Genomic DNA, 23,777 nt, shown 5'->3' with positions numbered 1-23,777 from the left:
GAGAGAGAGAGAGAGAGAGAGAGAGAGAGGAGACGGGGGGGAGAAGGGGGGGGGGAGAAAAAGAGAAAGAGAGAACAGAATAAAAGGGAGGGGTAGGGTGAAATGGAACAGAATTTTTTTATAGCATTCGTATAGCGCATATCCCCGCTCAACAGCAGGTTCTATGCGCTTTACACTATATTATTACCCCAGCAGACCATAAAACACTACGAAACATTCTCAGCTTCCCGGGAAGCATACAATTCAAGAAGCTGATAAAGTGCTCAAACACTAACAAACTGACAAGATCTTTCGCTGTCTATAGCCGGGTACCCATTCCCACCTGGTTGAAGTGAGGAAAATTCGTGTAAAGTGCCTTTCCCAAGGACACAACGTCGGGCCCCTGACGGGATTCGAACCCACGACCTTACGGTTGCGAGTCCGAGAGCCTAACCACTAGGCCACTGACGCCAAAGAGCTCCTCCTGCTTTTAAACTGGCATTTACATTACCTCACTATGATTTAAGCAAACCCTCAAATCCAGTGAAAAGTTAGTAAAACAAATAAAAATCTAACCAATGCTTCCCTCCACCTACTCACCTGCTGCAGATTCTTATCCGCTAAAACCACCTTTCCTCCTCGGATGATGAACAGTGGCGGTGACGCCTGTACGTAATCATTTCTTGCTAGGCTCAATTTGACGTCATCAGAACCTACGCTGAACGTAAAGGCCAATGTCTCCGGAAGCCAGACAGCCTCGTCGTCTGCTGCAGCTCTCCTCGTTCTGGCGTGGAGCTGTTGGTGGAGTTGTGAGCCTAGCCTGATGTTGCCTGGTCAGAGGGCAGCGAGAGGAGAGCAGTCGTCTTAATAATAATAATATCGATGAGGATGATTATGATAGTAGTAATAATCGATGGCGTCCTGTGCTTGCAGCTTCAGCCCAACCTGCAATTCTTCACCTAAAATTTACTTCTCTAACTAAAATAAAAAAATAAAAAACAAAACATTTCACAATTTTTAAAGGGACAAACATAATAATGCATAGATCTACTGATCCATAAAAACAAAACAAAAAAACGGTACAACTTTTAAAAAATATTATCCTCCACACAGAAGTTTTGCGTTTCAAATTTGTACACAACCTTTGGAAGTCAAAAGGGGTTTGTCTAATATTCATTTTAGACAAATCCACAGAATAGCTTTGCTCCACATAGCGAGTAAAAAATAACAGTCCATTTTCAGCTATGTCCCCATTTGTTGTAGCAAAACGCATTAGGCCTACCACTAAAAACCCAAACGATTGCGTCATTTTGCAAACTACAGTAGTCTAACAACAGACCAAAATAAGTTTACAGATAGCTTTTCTCAAGTTTCCTTAGCCTGCTGAGATCATGGTTAGGATTAATAAAGAGTAGAGAGCATTTTGTATTGAACATTTCCTCACCACCAACTCATTTCGTAAGTTTCATACAAGATACGGAAATAATGTGAAAGTTCAAGTGCCCTTAAGGCCTTCTTTGATGTCAAGAGTGGAAATGGTCAATCAGTTAGGACATGTAGAGAATCAGAACTAAAAATTCCCAAACAAAACGACCACTTCAAGTCCAACACACACCGTTCACACCCCTTTAAACGTCACCATGGTGCAGAATTTAGTAGATGAGCCGCATGAGACGTGTGTTCGTAGACGATGTCTGCAGCAATGACTTTCCTACATCTCAACGGTCCGCATTCTCAAGGCAGATCTTCAGCTACAACTGTACCATGTTCCTGTTCGCGAAGCTATCAGAGGATAGCAATGTGTTTATGGTTCCTCGATCTTCTAACATTTGGTTCCTTGGCAAAGCCCAAAATTATTCACCTTTCAGGTTATACCAACTCAATAAATGCTGTCTATTTGGGCAACCTCACCCCCTCCTCTAATTGTCTCAAGAAACAAGTTGAACAGTGTGTGGCTTGATGGAGGGGATCCTCGTGTTTGGCCACCACACACAAATTACGAACGACGCGTTAAAACGTGCCGAGTCCAAACTAGGACATATAGACCATTGCTTCTCGGAATTCCAGGATTGAAAAAATAAATACATGTATTGTTTAACTCTGTAGGAGAAAAGAAATATTGTTTAAAGGTCACAGAGATGGAAAGATTCGATTTCAAAAAGAAAGGAAAGGAAAAAACTAACCAATCATTTCATGACTTTCCTTGCAAGATATTTTAATTTGGTGCATTTTGCATTTATAGAGGTGTGTTTTTTAAAGCCATTTCTGTTTTCGAAAAACAGTTTTTGAGTGTGAATTTTATGTAAAACTTTTGAATGAATTATATATCTATGCCATTCTAGTGCAAATTTGTGCTAGATATTTAGAAAAAAAAGTTGTAAAGTTGTTTTTTTTTTATCACCCTGTATTCCGATAAGAAAGTGAAACTCCACTAATACCCAAACGAAACTTCTAAAGCATAACAACTCGAAACGTGATCTGATCAGTGGGGGTGTCTACTAATGTTTACTACGTTAAAGCGTTGTCCAATCAGGCGCTGCTTCCGTCGGGAAGAATGAAATTTCATGATTCTGTCTTGTTCTTTAAACCCTGGCGAATAGTTCCTACAGGCTGGGGTCTTGACCTTGCATAGCTCAAGGCCGAAACAAACAAACTGATGGACCTATTAGGCTCGGAAGCTAAAGCTGCACCGTGTCACGTGCGCTTGACGGTTGATACTAGATTTGCACACCCTCGAGGCCTCAGGCCAAAGCGTACACTGAGCACACCCTCTTTCCACCACAACCTCCCCCCCCCCCCCCCCCCAACTCCTTTTTCTCTGGGATCTCTTTTCTTTGGTTTAAGCCGTGTTACTGTGATGATGTCATTGGGCTTAGCCTAGATTGTGTGTGTACACTTGGATTAAGTTTTGAGCTTGTTAACTGTGAGTGATCTCTTGCGTACCACCGGTACTGTGTTCCCTTGTGTTCTGTGTGCGGAGATCAGATATACAATAAAGCAAGCGCTGATGTGTTGTGTCAGTGAGTAGAGGTAGTTAAATTGGAATCCAATGCTTTTTCTTCAACGCAGCAATGCAACGCGAAGAATGCTTTTATTGGAAATTCGTTTTAGTTGCGTGAAGCCATGCGTGAAGCTAAGCTCACTGTCAAGAGAATGGGACCACGTGAAATAGGAAAATTGGGGCATCCTGTTATGGGTGGACAGCAATTAAAGAGATATTATCTTAATTATGAATGGTTAATCAGCGTTCCACCTAAAATTCATCACCAAATTTGCTTAACATTAAAACCGAAGTACACAAATCATGTGCATGAATAAACACAAATAGGTGAGCTCTTTTTTCTTTTTTCAAACCTGATATTGCCACTAACAAGATAATACGCATGTCACACATTTGAATCTATTTATATATTCACGTAGTTTTTATATGCGTGTTCAGTGTCTTTTCAGTCATGATGCATTCTTTATAATCTAAGTAATCTCAATTAATAATATTAGTTATAATAATAATAATATTAGTAGTAATAATAATAATAATAATAATAATAATAATAATAATAATAATAATAATAATAATAATAATAATAATAGAAGAAGAAGAAGAAGAAGAAGAAGAAGAAGAAGAAGAAGAAGAAGAAGAAGAAGAAGAAGAAGAAGGAGGAGGAGGAGGAGGAGGAGGAGGAGGAGGAGGAGGAGGAGGAGGAGGAGGAGGAGGAGGAGGAGGAGAAGGAGGAGGAGAAGAAGAAGAAGAAGAAGAAGAAGAAGAAGAAGAAGAAGAAGAAGAAGAAGATATGTCCTTACAAAGAGCTTATGCACATATTCACGCTTTACGACATGCTCCGTGCGGTTTACAATAATTGTAGGCCTATTATTAGTATCACCCAAGCAGATCCTTGTACACCCAGAGGCATCCATTATGTTTGTGGTCATTGGAGTTGTGATGAAATCCGGCGCCTCCACCCCCTCTCAAAAAAAAATTAGAAAGGAAAAAAATAATAAATACATTTTTTTTTTACTTAATAAAATGGAAGAGACCAGCATTTCGCTACCCTGTCTCCTGAGTACCTAGTTTTGAGAAAAATGTCCACGAGTTTTCGAATGCCACTCTTTGAATATCTTGATAATGACCCCGAATATTCTTACGATTATGATAGAGCAGATAGAACTCAGTAATTGTGACGCAGCGTGGTGGAATCTCGCTCTCGTCAATTTTTTGGCATGTAGGGTTATTGGTATCATCTTTAAGCGGGTTCACTTGTCTTTATTTGGATGAAAAAAATATCCAATTATCTTGAATACAAGTCGAGATATTTGCGAATGAAGGGGGTGGGGGTCACCTGTTTTCAGAGGTAAAATTAATTAGAAAATGGCCGCCAAAGATTAGTTTTTTTCTTTAGCTTAAGAGTCCGTGGTAACTGAAAATTTTTATTTTTTGTGCCTTTTATTAACGTTTTTAAGAAAATTCCACACAGAAATGAGTTCTTTAAAGGGCATGAAAGGTGTTGAGCCAAAAAACAAAAATTTTAAAAAAATTCACAAACCTGCGGAAAAATGCAATTTTTTTCACTTTGATTATTTTGACGGGAGCCTGATTCCACCACGCTGCCTCACATTGAGTTTCTGGTATCATAGTCTTCGTAACTTAGAATAGCCAAAGGAGTCTTAATAGAACTTGTAATCCCAAAAACTAGGACGGTTCTTCCTAGTTTTTGGTAATTCTAAGGTAGCGATTTGGGCTATTAAAAAAAAGATTGTTTCGTAATTTTATTTATTTTAAAAAATCTTTTTGGGGACTAAACATATTTATTCTATTTTAGAATACATCTCTGTGTGGATTATATTGAAAAACACAAAAAATAAGAAAATAAGGTAAAGGGTAAATTCGCAGTTTTCAAGGTCACTCTGGCAGTAGAAGTCACCAAACTTTGACATACATTTCTGGCTAATTTTACTTCTGAAACGTATTTCACGTGGAGTAGCGCCGGTAGACTATGGTTAGGCTACCGGACTCGTAATCGTCAGATTGCGGGTTCCGGGGCTCGAGCCTAAGCTCAGTCCGACGTTGTGTCCCTGGGAAAGGCATTTTACACGAATCTCCCATTTGGCTCGATCCTTTAAGAGACAGACATTAAATTTGGGGGTCCCGCCTTTTAAATGGTCTAACAGTGTTGACAGTTACAGGGGCGTTACCATGTATTTCCCCATTTCTTGTGGATCAAAGCCACCACAAAGCAGTGGAGATGTTGCCAAAGTGGTCACATCAGTCGCAGCAATAGAACCAACATAACGACACCATAATCACCGCCATAAGCATTTCATAGATTAGAGAAACTAAACGACTCTTCTCCCCCCCCCCCCCCCCCTTTTTGCCCCCTTCTCTGGGTCCTGACTCTTTCTGCATCTTTTCTACTGCTACTCTTTGGCTGTTTTGACAGCTGTCTTTCAGCCCCAGCCCTGATCTTGTAGTAAGCAAGATCAAACACCTACCCTTCTCAGATATGGATACAAAATCTTGGAGGTCCCATGTGCAAGTTGTACACATTGAAGAGCCTTGGTGGTCCAAAATCGAAAAGAGCAGGCTTTGGCTGCCACCCGAGCAAAATTTAGAATTAATTCCTACTAAACTGAAAACGTTTGAATTAATTTGTCCCGCGCGTTCAAATGCGAGCAAAAACAAAGAAAACAGCAAATTCCTCTAACAACTCACCAACACTCTCAGCTGAACGATGGAACATGCTCTCCCAGGGTTGATCACGTGACCACGCGACTGTCACAGTCAGGCTGCACGCTGACAAATAAACACATAATTCTACTATTGTGCAAATAGTCCTTGCCATAATGACAACTCAAGAGAGAGCTGTTGTTGTTTTTTTTCTTCTGAAGCAGTCCAGTTCTTAAAGAAGGGATGCGTATTTTATTTGAAGTCGTTCCAGGATATTCCGCGTTGTCTTTCTATATTATTTTGTTTTCATTGTTGGACAACACCAACTTCAACAACACCAACACAACACTAACCGTATTGAAGACTGCAAACACTGATAATGTCTTATTTTCCCCAACCAACTAATAGGATGCGTTATAACTGTATAACTAAGCATTTTCATTCTGAGACTTCCTGGGTTTTTTTTCATGTGTAGAACTATTTTATTTAAGTATACTTTACTCTATTTTATTTCATTCTATTTTGTTTTAACTTATTTTACTTTATTTTATTATATTTTATTTTATTTCATTTTTTTTTTTTTACATTTCACCGTTGCAGCATTCTGTTTGTGGACATTGTGGACAGGTTTAATCTTGTTATGCTATCACTGTGATGCACAGTGGGGATTTTGAGAAAAGGACTATGATCTGGACCTCACCAGACAACAGTGACGTATGACCTTAGCAGTTGCGAGCGCCGTAAAACCTTATACTACTACTACTACTAGAAGAGGATGAGGGTCTGCCATAGTTCAGCTAGTGACAACCTTGGCTGCAATTTAATGCTCTAATACTTGGAGTCTGAAGGCGACATTCCTCAAGTTGGTTTGTTTGGAGACCTTTCAAGACTCTTGACCCATTTCACTCGGAGACTGGTTTTTAGATCAAATTTGCAAGCCCCCTTCTCTTTAATTATCTTAGCCTACGTCCAGACCAAAAACTACTAACCAAGCCGAGACTCTGCTTACTACGAAATAAAAAATGAGTGCACATTTCATCGGCTCGCCAACAGCGCTGCCACGGCTCAACTCAGAACTTTTGGTGTGAACATAGCCTAATAATGTTGAATGGGATGAGTGAACATAGCCTAAAAATGTTGAATGGGACATGAACCCCTTGGTCGTGCCAGACAAGGCTCCAGGGCAAGATGTCTATATATTTATCCTGATTTATCAAACTGCTGATTTAGACGCATTAACTTGTATGTTTCATGTCCAAAAACATAACGACACCCACCTATTCAGATGAACTGAGACAAACGTTTTAATTTTTTTTTTTATTGCAGTCTCTTAATTAACCTGTGGTATCAATTGCATATGTTTATGACATATTTTATTGAAATTCCAATTGTACAGCAAGGAAAGGTATTTATAGCGTAGGTTTACTTTTAAAAAGAATTGTAACAGTTTTTATCTTTCACCTAGAACATTTTGCTTCCTGGGATTTGTTCATTTGAACAGCTTACGAACGATAATATTTAACGTGTTAGTTGTTATCTGAATTCCACCGGTTACCATTGCTCTTAAAATGTGGTAAAACCAAAGGCCCTTAAGCATTCATTGCACTACCTTATTTTAATCCTCTATATTTTATTTATTTCTCTTGTATTATGTTGTTGTTGTAAGTTAGACTTCTAAGTTTTCTTTGTTTCTCCTCTACTTCCTTTCAAAAACACGCTTTGTTGTATTTTAAAATTCCTTTCCTTTGAATTCACACTGTCTACAAACACACTTGATCAATGTCACAAGCACTTGTCTAGGTATACAGAGGACTCACAATTCAGAGAGGAAAAAAAAACAAGAAACAATCAACAAAATTGTTTTTCCTGTGCCATCTCTTCGTAGTACTCTCTGAACTGAAACTGAAGTTAAGTATTCTACTGTTACGAACGAACAACGCAGATAGGATGCACAGTATCCATACAATATTCATGTTATTATTCACGGAAAACGAATAGACCTATATTCTTTGAAGACGCTGTTACAAATGGATAGTATTGAGACGGATAAAGATAAGCTTTGAGAGACCGAGGGTAACTTTTGGCAAACAATACGATTCCTAAAAAACGCATTGCTGTAAAACTCCTACTCTTTGAGCACGGGAAGCTATTGGAAAGAAAAGATCCTAACCTAACGTTCTTGGTTACCACCTCTAGCAAAAACGCCATAAAAACCGCCAAGAGCAGTAGAAATATAACAGAAGATAGCAACATAGAGCTGCTTTTAAAAAGTTTTCGTGAGTATTTTATGGCACTTGCAACACAATTAGGTCACATAAGTGCCAAAGATTAGAGGTGTTACAAGAGAGTAAAAAATACGAAAAAGAAGGAGGAGAGATAAGAGAGAAATGTGAAAGGAAGGAAGCAGCAAACCACACCAGAGCACCCATTAACCACCCACATAGAACAGCATGAGTAGCAAACAGTTTGAGCAAATTGTTGCATTTTTCAAGACAAATCATTATAATATTGGGCTATTCTCTTGTATCAGAGAAAGTACAGCCGAGTAGAGTGTATCCTGTGAAAACAAGCATGTTTACGGTAGCCAATCTTCAAGTTCTTGGAGTATCGGATGTGTTGTTTCCTCCATGTCGGCCCTGTTGCCTGTCACTCTGTTCCGACCTCCGTCCTGTGAAGGGACGCCTGCACCTAGCCAGCAGATCGGTCGCAAACCTATTGTTTGTTTTTCAGCGAGCATCTTCTTTTCGAGAAAACTCCAAAACCGATATACGAACAGATCAAGTTTTTTTTTTCATTCCTCGTAGACAATAAGTGTTTGTTAATTAAATAAGAGGTTTATTTTGAGTTTTCTTAGCATCGAATGTGTGGTGTCTTTAACTTAACTTGTGACAACTACATTCCCGAAAAGTTCACGCTTTAAGGTCGTTCAACATTTATTATAAAACAACAAAAACAACAACAATATTTAACAAACAACAGCAGCAGCAATTACAAGACAGCAACAACAACAACAATAGCAATAACAAGACAACAACGACAGCAACAGCAACAACAACAACAAAAAGAGAAGCAAAATTGACCCTCCCACCCTACCCCCCCCCCCTACCCAAACCATTTCAGAACAGACATTACATGCAGAGTAGAAACATGAATTTTATTTTGCGGAAACCCTTTTAGCCGTCCGTCTTCTAAAAGTGTAAGTTTGTTTAACAGGCAGGACATAGAATCTCCAAAGTCCACAATAAATCCTATCGAATAATGCCAAGTAGGTGGAAAGTTCGGAGACACCCCGCTTAGAATTCGAACCAGGGTCATTCGTATCGATCGTCATCACGATTTTTTTAAATGTGCAATGTTCGTGCCCACAGAATCCAGTAAGAGGCAGACATCATTCAGCACAATATATAGATATCAATATGGAAAGGTACAAACAGCGAAACAATAGGGAGAAAAAAGAAAACAAATGAATGAAAAATTTTTAATATTTAGATCTGTACTTTTTTTTACTTTTGAAAATACTTGTACAATAAAACCCGAGAATACTACAAAATAGCGTTTTCGGTTACAAAAAATAATAGTAAGCCACGGCATAGAACCAGTCATGAGTCGTGTCACGCACGGCGAAATGGAATCAGGCGCTCGTCAATTTTGGAGCTTGAAGAGTTATTGTTGTCATCTTAAATCCTGTTAGTTTATTTTGTTTTTGATGAAAAATTACCATCTATCTTGAATAGAAGTAGAGATATTTTAGATTGAAACAAGTGGGATCACCTGTTGTGAAAGTTAAAATTGACGAGAAAATCTCCGCCAAAGTTTGGTGACTTCGAAAGGTAAAGTGTCCTTGGAAACTGCAAATTTACTTTTTTTGAGTGTGTGTTTCTTTAATCAATGTTTTTCAGTAAAGCCAACGCAGAAATGTGTTTTTAACAGTATATTAAAGGTGCTTGACCCTCACAACGAATACAGAAAATAATTGCCCAAGACGTCAAAAAAATGTCGGTTTCTTTGATTCAAATTATCCGAACGAGCGCCTGATTTCACCACGATGCTACACATTTACATCAAATGTGTTTAAATCAGTTTCGCACAACATCACAACATCACAACATCCTTGACTCTCAGCGGCAAAAGAAGATGAAAAAGTGAGGAAAGGTACACAAGAACATACCAATACAGATAACTTAACATGTACGCGTCTCTGGTCGACCCCCCCCCCCCCCCCTCTCTCTCTCTCTTTCTCCCCAAGAAGTTAAAATTGGAATAGCGATAATATTAAAATATACAACAAATATAAAATACAAACCAAAAAAAAAAAATCTAAAAAAAACCAACCGAAAAGGACCCAAAGACAAATAGCGTCCTTTCTGTGTTTATCCGGGATAACTTGTCTTGCTCAAAGACACACACACACAGCCAGGTGATCACCTACATTCTGTGTCGCTGACGTTGGTTTGGTTATATTGTTTGGAAGCCAGAGCTCCATAAAAAAGCACTTAACCAAAAATTGTCAAATACATTTTTTTGGGCAATGTCTTTATCCATGGTATCGGCTGCATTAGCTCACGAAACATTTTCAGTCTAATTTCAAACTCTAAAAGTTGATAAATAAATAAACAAACAAACAAATTTTTTAAAACCCAACAAATCATGAAAAAGGTACAATTGCTTTTTAAAAAATGAAACAGTTTTTTCCCCTCCTAGTTTAAAAAATAATTAATTAACAGCTTGCCAACAATAATTGCTAAGAAACAAAAGTCACGTTATCTTCATCTTCAAATTATTATAACGAAATATCGCCTTTGTGGCCATCTATCAGAACCCCCCCCCCCCTCCACCTTTGCGCCCCCAAATTTCCGGACGATAAGGCAAAGGGGATAATGATGTGAGTTTGATCTGTCTGACCGATGTCTGGAGATCGAATCTGAGTTACTTTCGAATTGTTTGTCTGTCCTTTCAGGTGCATATTGGTACATTTTTGTATCTCTCTTAGAAATATGTCGCGCTGGAGAACTTATGGTCCCTTACAGCGACTTACAGTGTGTGCAGTGGGGCTTTAAGTTAAGGGCCAAAATAAAAACCAAAACCATCCTCCAAATAATTAAACGTATTTACATTTGGCTTAACTTCAAACGAGGCTAGGCGGTTAACCCAATGATAATGGGCTCCTAGTGATATAACAGAAGTAAATCTCCCACCTGACCGCCACATAACCTGATGCGAGAACAGGATTATGCCTGGACCAGATCTCATGATTGGGTCTACAGAGTAGGGTTACCTTGCATGAACTTTCCCCTCCCATAGCTCTCCCCATTAGGTACAAGCAAGAGGAGAGGTTAGCAGGGGGGCTGTCAGAGACGGAATAGATACCTCTCTCTCGTTTGTTTCCGTTTATTACATGTAAGCGTTTGCCAAATGGACGAAAAAAGGTGTGCCTCAGTGCATGATCTTTTAGAGATTTTGTAATCAAAGTAGCACCTGATGTTGCTATTTATTGGGTGCACAAAATCCACTAACCCCATCCTAAATTTACAGTATGGCGAATATCGTCATTCAATGGATGAAATACGTGCAGATGAAAAACAAGGCCTGAAACTTCTCGTTTTTTACGTCGAACCAAAATATTTGGAACAAGAGGAGAACCAATTTCCGAAAATCATTGTTTTATCATCATACAAAGTAAAGACATTTTACCTACAATTCTTCCATTAAGTCTTAAACATTGTGCATCAAATTTAGTTCTAACGAGGCGTGAAAAATGAATCTAGTACTGCCGAAAATATCTCACCCCAAAATTGTTTGGCGTTTGCACGGTGTAAAGGCGAGGCGAGGTTAGTGAGTCTACTCTTGCGCCAACAACGCATTTCATGTAGACAAATTCACCTCTCACCAAATTAATGCGAGAAAGAGACTTGTTAGGTGATAGCAGAGGCTGGTGAGGGGTAAATGACTCGACTCTGTCGGTATGTTTATGTGTCAGGAAAGGACTAGGGTTGGGGTGGTGGCTGCTAGCCTATTGATTGTACAACTCACTAATAATTAATCGCTGTCACGGTGCTCAATTTTGATTGCAGCCCAATCCAGACTATGCAACAGGAAGTTGCGCAAATCTTTCAGTGTTTACCACTTTACTGCGTGGCTCGGACCGGTTTGGGCTCTCTGGCAGGATTAAAGAGTCGGTGTGGTTGTGAAGGGGTTAATATTTAATTTTGTCAATGGTGATTTGCCATTCTGCAGGTTGCCCTTTCTAATACAATCACACAGATGCTCGTACAGGCACACCGTCTCTCTCTATCTCTCTCTCTCTCTCTCTCTCTCTCTCTCTCTCTCTCTCTCTCTCTCTCTCTCTCTCTCTCTCTTTCTCACACACACACACACACACACACACACACACACACACACACACACACACACATACACACACACAAACATACACTCATACATACAAGCATGCATACATACAAACACATACATTTTCTTTAAAAAATTCTCATTAAATACGTTTATTTTATCTTCCCTCTTGTATCGTTAGAAGTTGAGGAGAGGTGCAGTGTTCTTTCAAAGACAAGGTGGGTTGGTTTCTGTTGTTAATATTGATATTATACATTCTTCAGTAGGACCTGTTTAACGCCATCCAGGTATTTATTGTCAGCAGTCTTTGCTTTACCTTGGCAAGAGCTTTTCTCTTGTTTTGAGCTTAGGTTAATTAATAATTTTATAACTGGAACAAAAAGTCGAGTGACGCACGTATCATAATACAAAGTTGTGTCTCCTCACAGACTCTCCAAGTTCTTGTTAAGTTGCGTGGCCCTTCTTGTCGGAGGGGTGAACGACTTGCATAAACTTTTTGAAAAAACACGTTCATCGGTCGCTTTAGGTAACTTTGCAACACACTTGATTTGCTAGCATGCTTAGGTACACTTTGGTTTAATAAATTCGTTTTACAACATAATACCAATCATTTTATGAAGGATCAAAAGCATTAAGATTTCTGCTATTTTGTAGTCATGCATGTGAAACATTAGTTTCCTTTTTTTTTTCGAAACAATTTTGAAGAATGTATTTTTATTTTTTTTCGTTTATGAGAGTGACAGATTACATATTTGCACCCTGCACCCCTTTTGTAAAGCTTGAGATCCCTCATCATTTTTTGTTGTACATTAAAATTACATCGTGCAAGACATCTGCCTGTCCAAGGCAACCAGTTTTCTTCTCGATAAGAGGTAGCCGTCAGGGATAATAAATCGTTTTGAAGGCATTTCTTTTCGCAAATAAAATTGTTTAAAAAAGAAAAAGAATTTACTATCTTTGCTACTATTTTATTTAAACAATATTATGAATATATTTGACATTTTCTCATAACTATGTTCGCGTGTCAGCTCCTTTTTTAAAAATCCAAGCACTAGAGTAAATTTGTCTTCTTCCCTGTTGAAGGTATTACTGAAGAGTTTGAGTACTGCTCATTTGAAATCGAAATAGGATCTTTTTCACAGTGGCAGCCGAGATATCCCCGCTCTTCAAACAGACTCGCAACTTGTCGAGACATTTCGAGGCGGTATTTGGACCGGTATCCCGAGAACGAGTCATAGAAGATCTAACTTTGCTAGATTCGGATTGTGTACCCTGACTAGAACTTCCTGTTGTGCGTCTATCTTTGCTCGTAGTGGTGGTTCCGAGGCCGCTTCCTCTCCGCGTCTGTTCCTTCTTGCGTTTTTTCAGTTTCTGTCTGATGGTCGTCACACTGTACAGGTAGGGGTTAAGAGCTGAGTTCAGCGGCAGGATAAAGATGATAGAGACCACATTCGCTTGTCCTGGAATTGGAACTCCTACCTTGGACAGGAGACCCATGACTCCAATTGGAAACCAGCATAGGAAATCCGTTACGACAACCAGAGCCAGTTTCTTAGCGATGGCAGCGTCTTGTTCTCTGAAAAAAACCAAGGCAGATATTTTTATCGAGTTACCCTGTGTTGAATCATGGTCCAAGTTCTTGTTGTTGTTTTTATTGTTTGTATTCTGGTTTAAGGTGTGTGTGTTTGTGTGTGTGTGTGGTGAAGGGGGCGGGGGGGGGTGATAAAAGTCAAAATTACTGAATCACGAGTGAAATTTAAATTTTATGTAAGAGGGGGCATTTATCATTCTAGTTTATTTTGGTTTTTACATTTTTAAAATCAGTTGATACGTTTTTTTAAATGAATTTGTTTCTTTTACCTAGGTGTGATTATTTCATGTCCTGTTGTCTATTATCAATTTTTATTTGTACGAAAATCAGAATTTTTTAACTGTGGGCGCGCGATATCTCCCTTATTCCTTGACCATTCTCATACATTCTTTGGGGGGTGGTTTAATATCACCCGCAAGGATAACCGGACAATTTAGAAAATATCTTTACTTCTAATTCTCATATCTAGACTAATCCTACATCATTCTCTTTGTATTTCTTAACTGCTCATAAATATTAAAGAGTAAGCCAACTAAGCAGTATTTCATAATTTTATGATCATTCTTAATTTTTTTAAATTTGTTTTTTAGCGCTCTTCTCATCATAAAACGGACTCTGTTTAAAAAAATGATCATAAGTCAGCGCCCCATTTTTCTTTTCCAAAGTATTGAGCATACATTTGTGTGAAAGTATATTTTATGTTTTCAAGTACATGTACATAAAAAGTATATGAAGTCAAGCAAAATGTTCTTCCGAGACATAGTAGTAGGCCCACTGGAACATTTAATGAGCTGCGTAAAGACAGCCAGAAAACAACAAAATAATCTTATGATATTCTTTTTTTATTCACTTGCACAACAATTTTTTGGACTTAATCTTCCTCATTATTTATTTTTCACATATTTTTCTTCAAAATTATTGAAAACTGTATTGATTTCTCAAGTTATTGTCAATTAGAAATTTTAATTGATTAGCACAATTTTAATTTTTTAAAAATCAAACCAGAGACTAGCTAGCTGTCTAAAAAGTCCCCTGATAAAGCTATTCTTATAAAAGAAAAAGGGCACAATTTGATACTGTAAAAAAGTAACAATATCCAGAAAATAATAACCTAAAATTATTATCTACTGAAACTGAAAGACTGAGCAGAGGCTTATATACATGTACTCTGTTCTCTACGACATGTAGTAAGTTTGCGCAATACAGATGAGAAAAAAAGTTGGATCTAACAAAAGTAAAAGTTATTGTCATGATGAGATTTGTTATTACTAACTCAGGAAAATCTTTAATATAGTTAAATGCGGGGTCTAAAATTAACTAGAACTGTGCATTTCAAGTTTTAGTTCAAATCCAAAGCCCAAAGTCACAGCCTAATAAGTTAGATCAAGCAAATGTTAAGTTCTCAGGCTGCCTCTAGCCTACAGCTACTAATTCTAGACAGGGAATTTATATTTAGATATCATCTGCACTATTCAAAAGCCAAATATTATTTGAAATATGGTACAATTTTAAATTGTTAATTCTTTTATCAGTCAGTACATCACAATTTCCTTAGCTGCACGTATTAGATTTCTAATAGTATTGAATAAATGCGATGCCGAAGCAACATATACCGAGTTGCAAAAGTTCTGTCACACTCACGTTAAAAATACAACGACTCATTTACAGCTCAACATAGCCAAGAGAAATTTGGTACACGCGATCTATATTCATTTAATTTTCTGCCAATGTGACATAAAAAGAATTGACAAATGTCTTTCCTTATTCAAGGGAGATAATTTTATTCACACTGACTCTTGCAAAATCCAAATCAAAGTTTGCTCAGTATGATGGCGTGTGGCCTCTTTCAGCTTGAATTACTGATACAAAACATCTGTTCATTGACTGAATTGCAGTCCTTATGTTCATCTGAAGAATCCTCTGCCATTCCTTGTGAAGTGCAGTCTTCAGTTCCTGACCAGTTTGTACGGAGTGCGGCCTGTTTCTAATCCTCTGTCAAAGTCATCTTACAGATGTTCTGTGGGGTTATGGCTTGTTGGTCTTGCAGGCCAGTCCAGAACAACGATTTGACGAGTTTGGAAGAAGTTTTCATTGATCGTAGCCATTTGTGGTAGGGAGTTGTCTTGTTAACAGATTCCATCATCTGTGCCATGTAGCGTAGTCACCGTGACGAAGCATTTCGTAACAATACTGTCATTTGAGGTTGCTTTGAAAAGTAACTAAATGTAAAAGATAAAAAGCAGAGATTCCACCCCCTACCATCACGTCATTTCTGCCACCTTCGGGCCTCTTGGGGGACGCTGGATTTGTGAAATTTCTGTTCTCTTCTTTTAAACACCTTTTCTCTTCCATCAATGCGACGAATTAAAAACTTTACCAACGTCTTTAGTTTCGTCAACAATGTTGTTGTGCCAAAATTTGTCGATTTCTTCTATGAAACATGGTTAGAATGGCTCCATATGAAGGGCGATAATCACATAATCCACTATCTTATAAATGTCTAATAATGATGTTTCAAGACAGTCCAAAGTGCCTGCCAGTCTCTGCACTAAGTTGGAATGGGTTTTGTACATGGGTGTTGACAATAACTCAATTCTGATGTCGAGTTGTCGCCCTTGGTTGGCTACGTCGCGGCTTGTCCTGGGCAGTTATAGTGGTGTTAAAACGTTTGTTCAAGCGTTAGATGGTTCCCCTGCAAACGTTTACGTGTCTTGCAAAAGCAGAAAGTGCAATTAAAGAATGTATTATACACACAGCCCCTTTATTTTCTGAATTTATCTTTTTTTTTACTTTAGAAAACAGGAGAAAAAAAGCACCCAACCGTTAAAAAGCACGGAATTTCATAGTGTGTAAGGTTTGTTTGCACATTGTCTACGTGATTCAAAACAACTTTGGTGTTTAGGAAGCGTTGATTTCAACACAGACCGAGAGAACTCAATACTAACACTTTGTCCACGTACTACTTCCGGTTTAGGATTTCTTTGGTTTGCTCTTGCACAAGAAGTCTCATAAGTCCCACAAACCATACTTTTAACTTTTACTGCAATTCTTACGCTATACCGAAAATTATCGTAATATAATGGGCGTGACAGAACTTTTGCAACCCGGTATGTTATCGCAGTGTGCAGGGGGAGAGCGGGGGCGCCCGGTCGCTGACCGGCCGATTAGGGGGTTCGGCTTTTATATGCAATTTTACGGAAAGCCCGATTATTAGCCAAGTGAAAACTTCAACCTATACAGCTCAGGTGTCAAGAGATGCTGGATGGAATGAATAATACTAATACTTCTTGCAGTTTCAGCAGGTAGTCTTTATTTTATCGCGTTGTAAAAAATTGCCTTGTTTTCAGAAGCAAGTATTTCCAGTTCTACCAAATCGATTTTCACGCAAAGACGACTATTTTGGACATCTTTCTTTTCCTTTTAAAAAGATATAGGCCTGTCGGATGTGACAGTGCAATTCACAAAACTGTGAGTTGTTTAGACCCATCAAAACGCGAGATTTCACGGCCAATCACAAAAGTGTAACGGGCGTATCGAGGCCGATTCGCCCTGCCGCGCGCACGTTTACTAAACTGTCTACTACTACTACTACGACAGAGTGCCGTCGAGCACCAAGTGTACACGCTTTTTTATACACCAAATTTAACCCGGAAGTCCATTTGGAGGATTTGACCTTTTCACTTGTCCATCCAAAGTATGCCAAAATGGTAGCCTAGCTATTGCTCCTCCATGAAAGAAAAAATCTGGCCTACTATTTTCATTATACGCTAATGATTAATATTTTAAGTTATGCACTTATGATAAAACTGCGTTAAATTATGACAAAGGTGCAACGTTGCGAAAGAGGAACGAAGTCAGTCGTGTGAAAAGGGTAGTTTGAGCTATGGCCTCAATAAGGATACCTGGGGGCCGTCCCGGTATATAGGCCATAATTAATTATGTGTCCTAAATAAGCTCTCCCATTTTTAAGATGTGAATTTGCACCTTTTCATTTTTTTTTTCATTTTTACCACTTCCACTGAGTTCAGTTCATATACAAAAGAATTTAGTCTGAATTTAAAGCTTAGTATATAAGCTTCCATTAGAGAAAAAAGTAATTGAAATTATTTTAAAACGAATTTCGTGTGAATTTTTTCGTGCTACCAATATTTATCAGGTCTCCCCCCCCCCCCCCCCCCCCTTTATTAACCCAAGTGACCTATCAGAGCAATAGCGTGCTGCCTTAGAAATAATCTATGCAGTGTTGTGATATATAGTTTTTAATAAATTGTGCCCAATTCCTTCTGTCCTTTTCAGTTGTACACTTCTTTTGAACCCTTCCCTCCCCCTCCCCATTTTCCCACAATTTCATGGAAACCCTGCAATCATTCTTAGCACAATAAATTGAACCATTTTTTGCCCCCGTACTGGAAGGTTACACACGATCAACTACTCCCAAAAGTTTACAAATGATTTTTACTTAAGCGTTTTGTTTATTTTTGTTTTATTCTCAAATTTTCTTCCCTTTTCTTTACACTGGGCCATGTTTATACTATACAAATGACTTAGGTACCCTTTGTATGGTGTTAACTCTTATAAAACGAACTTATAAGAAAGCAAAACAAAATAAAAATCCTAAGGTACAAACCTTCGGCCAGATAGAGAGTTCTTGAACTTCTGACTGCTGGCTCTAACCGCCCGGAAAATGAGCACCTGGCCAAGAGCGATGCTGAGAAACATGACCAAGTTGAAGACGATGAAGACAGCAAAGGCGTAGTCTGTGCCGGGGAAACTGGCGCGGGTGATGGGCAGAGGAACACATACGGCATTCTGGGAGTAGAAGTCCCAGTGAGACAATGGGGGTAATAGAGGCACGCCAGCACACATAAAACCGGTCATCCAGGTGACCATCACGACCAGCCGAGCCTTCTTTTGGGTCATGTTGACATTGGTCAGTGGGAACGCCAGGGCTAAGTAGCGGTCCAGAGTGACCAGACAGATTGTGATGGCCGAAATCTCGCTGGACATTAAGCAAAGAAATCCGGCTAAGGAACAGTAGCTGGAGTTTTTCCAGTTGTCTGCTTCCACCAAGTAGCGGCCTCTGAACAGGTGGTCGGCTGTTCCCACGATGGCTAAGTAAATGCCCATGAGAAGATCGGAGGCACTGAGGCTGGTGATGAACGTGTTGTAGCCCAAATGGGAGGGCCTATGTTCTACACAGAACTTGTAGACGAGAACAGCGCTGTTCCCACAGACTGTCAAACTTGCCATGAGCCACAGGAATGCTCGGAAGAAGGGCGTGCGGAGGATGTCCTCACAAGAAGAGATCTCATCTGTTGGAGCTTCACACGTTCCCAAGGACAGCGAGTCTGGGATGATGCTGGCACAACAAAGCCTATAGTTGTCAGTTTCCAGCAGAGACAGACGAGGCAGACTGGACAAGATAGTTTCCTCGAATTTCACGATGGGGTTTCCTCTCATAGACAGCTCCTGTAGCTCCGAGAGTCCAGCAAACGCTGCCAAGTCTACGTTTGTGATGCCCATATCCTCCAGGAGTAACACTTTCAGTTTCTGGCAGCCCGTTAAAAAAGACGATCGTAATCTCACAAAAGGGTTTCCAGAAACATCCAGCTTCTCCAGATTTACCAACAATCTGACAGATTGTAAATCCACTTCAGCTAAGTTATTTCTAGCCAGAGATAGCTGTCGTAGGTTGGAGGCCTTTTCAAACGTTTGCAAATCTATAAGCTCCAAGAGATTATCGCTTAAGTCTAACATGTATAGGTTTACCATATTTAGTCTTACCAGCTGGTGTAGATGGCAGTTCCGAGCAATTAAAGCGATTAGGTGGTGGTTTGGGTTGATGACAGAGATGTCATGCACAACGGTGTTAGAGATATTCAGTCGTTTCACACGACCTATATCAGGGAATGGAGAAACTGTGTGGCAGTTCATTTCTTTCCCTGAGCACATACAGCCGTGGGGACATGTATCGTTGTTACCACAAAAAGCCTCGTCGTCTTGAAATGGACAGTGGAACCACCCATCACACACGTATACGTCGGGTAAACAGATGGACGTCTTGTGGCATTTGTAGCGACCTTTACAGAAAGACTGGCATGTCTCAGTCAGCTCGTCTTCTCCCTCTGGGCAATCTTTGTGGCCGTTACACAACATGTAGATAGGGATACAGTAACCGTTGGGGCACTGGGCGTGAGTTGGCGGACACGGTTGTCTATCACTCAACGACTGGATGGTCACTTTCCCGTAACCGTCAGGCTGGACAACACCAGGCGGCGGCTGTACGGGAGTTGTGTGCTGGATAAACCTGGGCTCTGCGATCCACCGACCCTTCGTGTCCTTGATGGGGCAGTCTAGAGCGTCATCATCGACCCAGTGAGGCGGCATGCACCCTACAGACGGACACAGGACTGCCCCGCCCTGGCAGGATCGGCAGAACTGTTCGTCAGAACCGTCCAGACAGTCGAATCTCGCGTCACACCAAGCCGATGACGGCACCGGTATTCCATTGGTGCACACCGCCATGCTGGGATCGTCATCCGGCACGGGGAGACAGAACTCCTCGTCAGATTCCTCCGGGCAGTCCTTGATTCCGTCACAGACGTGCGAGTACCAGAGAAGACTTCCTGACTTGCAGCTAAAATAGCCAGGTGGCGCTTCAGTCTGATCAGGACAGTCCTCTTCGTCACTTCCGTCAAAACAGTCAACAATCCTGTCGCATTGTCTGGATAAAAATATTCTTTCCTCACTTCTCACGCATTGAAACGTTTCAATCTTGTCTGTCCAGACTGAACTCGATGGTGATGCTATGGGATGTGTTTCCTGTATATTGTTCTTCACCTCACAAACGATATGGACTTTCTCTATAGAGAACGAATGGCCGAAGAAGGAGATTCCTAGCCAAATTGAGTTGCACGGCATGTTGAACATTTCCCTTTGGTTTTTGGTGAAATCCCACACAGTGCATACAGGGACATCTGAGCCAAAGTGCTTGTTGAACCCATTAAAGATGGTGGTTCCATCCACTCCCTGGTACAGTTTGCCGTACACAGGATCCTCATCTAAGGTGATCTGACGGATGCCTAGATACCAGGCTCTCCAAAAGGAGAAGTTCGCAGCAACCAATTCCGAAAGCATAGCCAGCTCTTCTTGTGAGTTTGGCGTGACTAAATGGCCGTTATACTCATGCACGCACAGGTCCTCTGCTTTCTGCCACGTCATTCGCTGACGCCTAGATACACGCCGGAGATAGTAACAGCTTGAGCCAAAGACGTAACCTCCCGGACAGGAAGTCTCATTGACGTAAGAGCAGTTTCTCTCGTCCTCCCTCCCCACACAGTCGGCATGGTAGTCACAAAGCATGCTTTGTGGAATTGAGTGCTCGTTTCCCGTGCAATTTAGTGTGAATCCCTTCAGTATTGGGATGTATGCATCTTTACTTACAGCTTTGTATGTTATCTTGAAGCCGAGGTCAGTTGCAATTCCAATGTCTGAACGAAACACAACTCTCGCACTGTTGCTGGGAAGGGTAAGGAGATGTCCATTCTGTACACGACGCTCGTCCCAAGGAAAAACTACTTCCAAACTGTCGCTCCCCTCTATGTCAGAGCGCCGTCCCGTTGTTGAAATCGTTAAGGATTGTATACTGCTACCATCTTGATCCACGTCAAATGACAACTGAAGAATACTGTCGTTTGACACCTGGATCTGCCATTCACACGCAGCGCCAGCACTTCCATCGTCCCTGTATCCTCGAGATGTGATGAACCCAGTCTGAACTTCTTGGAAAACTGTATGTTGAGACCAGCACTTGTCTGCCTCTACCCCCTGCCTCATGGGCTCACACGTTCGATATTTCAGCGAGAAAGACAAGTTGTCGTCGCACCAGAGACGTGTGCCAGTCTGAACTTTTATCTCCACCGAGCGCCCATTGGAAGGGACTGCTCGAAAAGGTTTGGGCGTCATATCACCGCAGAACTCTAACAGCTCGTTAGGAAAAGACACGAAAGCATCTTTGCAATTAAGAGTCCCATCTGCCTCGACGAGAGAAGTGGATGGTATATTGAATTCAAGAAATTCGATTAACATGTCTTTTCCAGGAGGAGATAGAATTTCCATCACAAAATCACATTTCGTGGCACAACACGGGGTCTGGAAGTTAAGGATTCCGTCCTCCGCTTGGACAACGAGTCCTGCGTCGGAACCGCACAAACGGTCTACTCTAACGTAAAATTCGATATAGCCATCAACCCAACGATCATAAGAGGCGAGGTAGGAACGTTCAACTCCGTTGTAGATGAAACCAGTGCTGTTGTCGTGGTCAACCATGCACTTTTTGGAAACACTGGTCTTGGTTGAGAATGATCTTTTGCTTCTCTTCTTCTCGGCTTGAGGCAGATTCCTGTTTAGCCAGGCAGATGTTGCAGCGAGTGACCGCTCTGATGTCACACGGCTCGCAAAGATCACGGACGTGTTAGATGTTGGTCCCGAATTACCTCCACCAGGAGTATTTCTGACAGGTCTATAACTTTGTATCCCTCCTTTCACAGTCACACGGTCAAACATACTGCTATTTAAGCAACCTGTCGCTATTATAAAGTACACAGTTATTATTGGTCTTTCCATCTCGAGAAAGAGGACAATGTTCACTGAAATCTGAACCAAAAAGATTATTTACTATGATACAATATTTGACCTACAACTGAAAGGTCCAGTGAAACATTTACATCACTGCCAGATAACAACTACTTTAGGGAGCGGCGTATCTTGCATGCAAAGATTGGTAGCAAAGATTTCTCTGAAACACACCTTCAGTTGAGCTCTTAAGTAAGCCGTTTAGTTTTGCATCGATGACACCATACATCCTTATATTCTTGAGCACATATCGGTAAGAACTGCAGTGTTTATGTGTCTTCTGGATTTAGTTCAGTCGAAATGGTCGTACTGTTTTATTTTGAAATGCATTTAAGTAAACGCCTGAACAATGCTCTCTGTTAGAGTGGTGTTGTGGGTACCTTTTCGGAAAGACTGTACAGCTTTGAGGGATAGGCTTATTGAAAGCCTCACACGAAACTGCACCCTGCTCAGAAAACAAGAGCTCTACACTATAGACGAGGTCTATTTGTTGCACTTCTTTATACAACCAATAAATGACAGGCAGCTAACTCGCATTAATATTTAAAGTATTTCTATTGGTCCTAACTCGAGGGTATTCCCAAAGGTGACGGAGAATGGGGTTCTACTGATTTAATGGCTTCTCGGGGGATCTTAATTATTAATTGAAACATCTCTTAATGGGGGATTTCCCCCTGACACTAGTGTGCTATCGGAGAGAGAGAGAGAGCGCCAGAAGATTAGTCTAGAGGTGTTACATGAGAGTAACAAACATAAAAAAGAAGAAGGGGAGATAAGGACGATAGATGTTTCATAGGAAAGAAGAAGCAGCAAACCACACCAGAGCACCCGCCAGCCACCCACAAAAGCAAAAAGACTCCACCTCCTCCCCCTAAAAATAAAAAAAACTATAAAAAAACTGCCGTTCACACTTCAGAGTACATAGTGTGTAATTCTAAAAATATAAAATCATTTGGCGCAGTGAAGTCACATCGTACAAATTACCAGCTGACCTTCAAGTTTATTAAGTTACCCCCCAAAGATGTCAAATATAATACATGTAATTGTAAAGTTAAAGAACTGGTGTCTGTTGTGAAGCGGGTAGGCGCTTTGCTGTCACATGCAGGAAATCCCGAGTTTGATTCTGATAGCGGGGAGAAATTCTAATCAGCATCTCTGTCGTTCTGCTTGCTGGGATGTAGTACCCCTCTTAGCACCGGTGGGCCTTGACAGGCAGGGTCAGGAGCCTGCCTTCTAAGTGATCTAAATTAAATTGTGTCCATGTGGACATTCATATGTAATAACTAACGAGGCTGACAATTACGGGATGAAAATAAGGTGTGTTGTCACGTCATGTAAGGAGATATTTTCACACTGAAAACAAAGGGACAAAGTCAAAATAAATCTCTTATAAAACAATTTTATTTCGTTTTTGTTGTTCTGGCAATCTACAAAAATATGAAGATCATTAAATGAAGGGACGGGAAGGGTCATACATAATATGTTGCAATTCAACGTGTATGTGTTTGTATGATTTTGTAGAAGTAAATTAAAGTGTTTTGAATGAGTTCATGGAAGTAGTAA

General features: G+C 40.3%; 2 protein-coding genes across 2 annotated transcripts in view; both read right to left on the bottom strand.

Annotated features, from left to right (window-relative positions):
* LOC118477402 overlaps positions 1-6,053 on the bottom strand; it is a 6,720-nt gene extending 667 nt beyond the window's left edge. The window contains exons 1-2 of the mRNA XM_035968802.1: positions 5,687-6,053; positions 580-809 (exon numbers count right to left, since the gene is read on the bottom strand). Coding sequence (XP_035824695.1) covers positions 580-809; positions 5,687-5,816 — 360 coding nt within the window. The 5' untranslated portion in view covers positions 5,817-6,053. The remainder of the gene's footprint in view (positions 1-579; positions 810-5,686) is intronic.
* Positions 6,054-12,804: 6,751 nt separating this feature from the next.
* On the bottom strand, positions 12,805-22,145 carry LOC101853844. Its single transcript, XM_005094564.3, has 2 exons — positions 18,208-22,145; positions 12,805-13,565 (listed from the first exon to the last, which is right to left on the bottom strand). The coding sequence occupies exons 1-2, from the start codon at positions 22,143-22,145 to the stop codon at positions 13,076-13,078; spliced, it is 4,428 nt and encodes a 1,475-aa protein (XP_005094621.3). The 3' UTR covers positions 12,805-13,075.
* Between the last annotated feature and the right edge of the window lie 1,632 nt (positions 22,146-23,777).

Source organism: Aplysia californica, unplaced genomic scaffold (assembly GCF_000002075.1).
Source record: "Aplysia californica isolate F4 #8 unplaced genomic scaffold, AplCal3.0 scaffold00084, whole genome shotgun sequence".
Lineage (NCBI taxonomy): Eukaryota > Metazoa > Mollusca > Gastropoda > Aplysiida > Aplysiidae > Aplysia > Aplysia californica.
The sequence above is the reverse complement of the archived record's forward strand: the minus strand, read 5'-3'. Positions and strand labels throughout refer to the sequence as shown.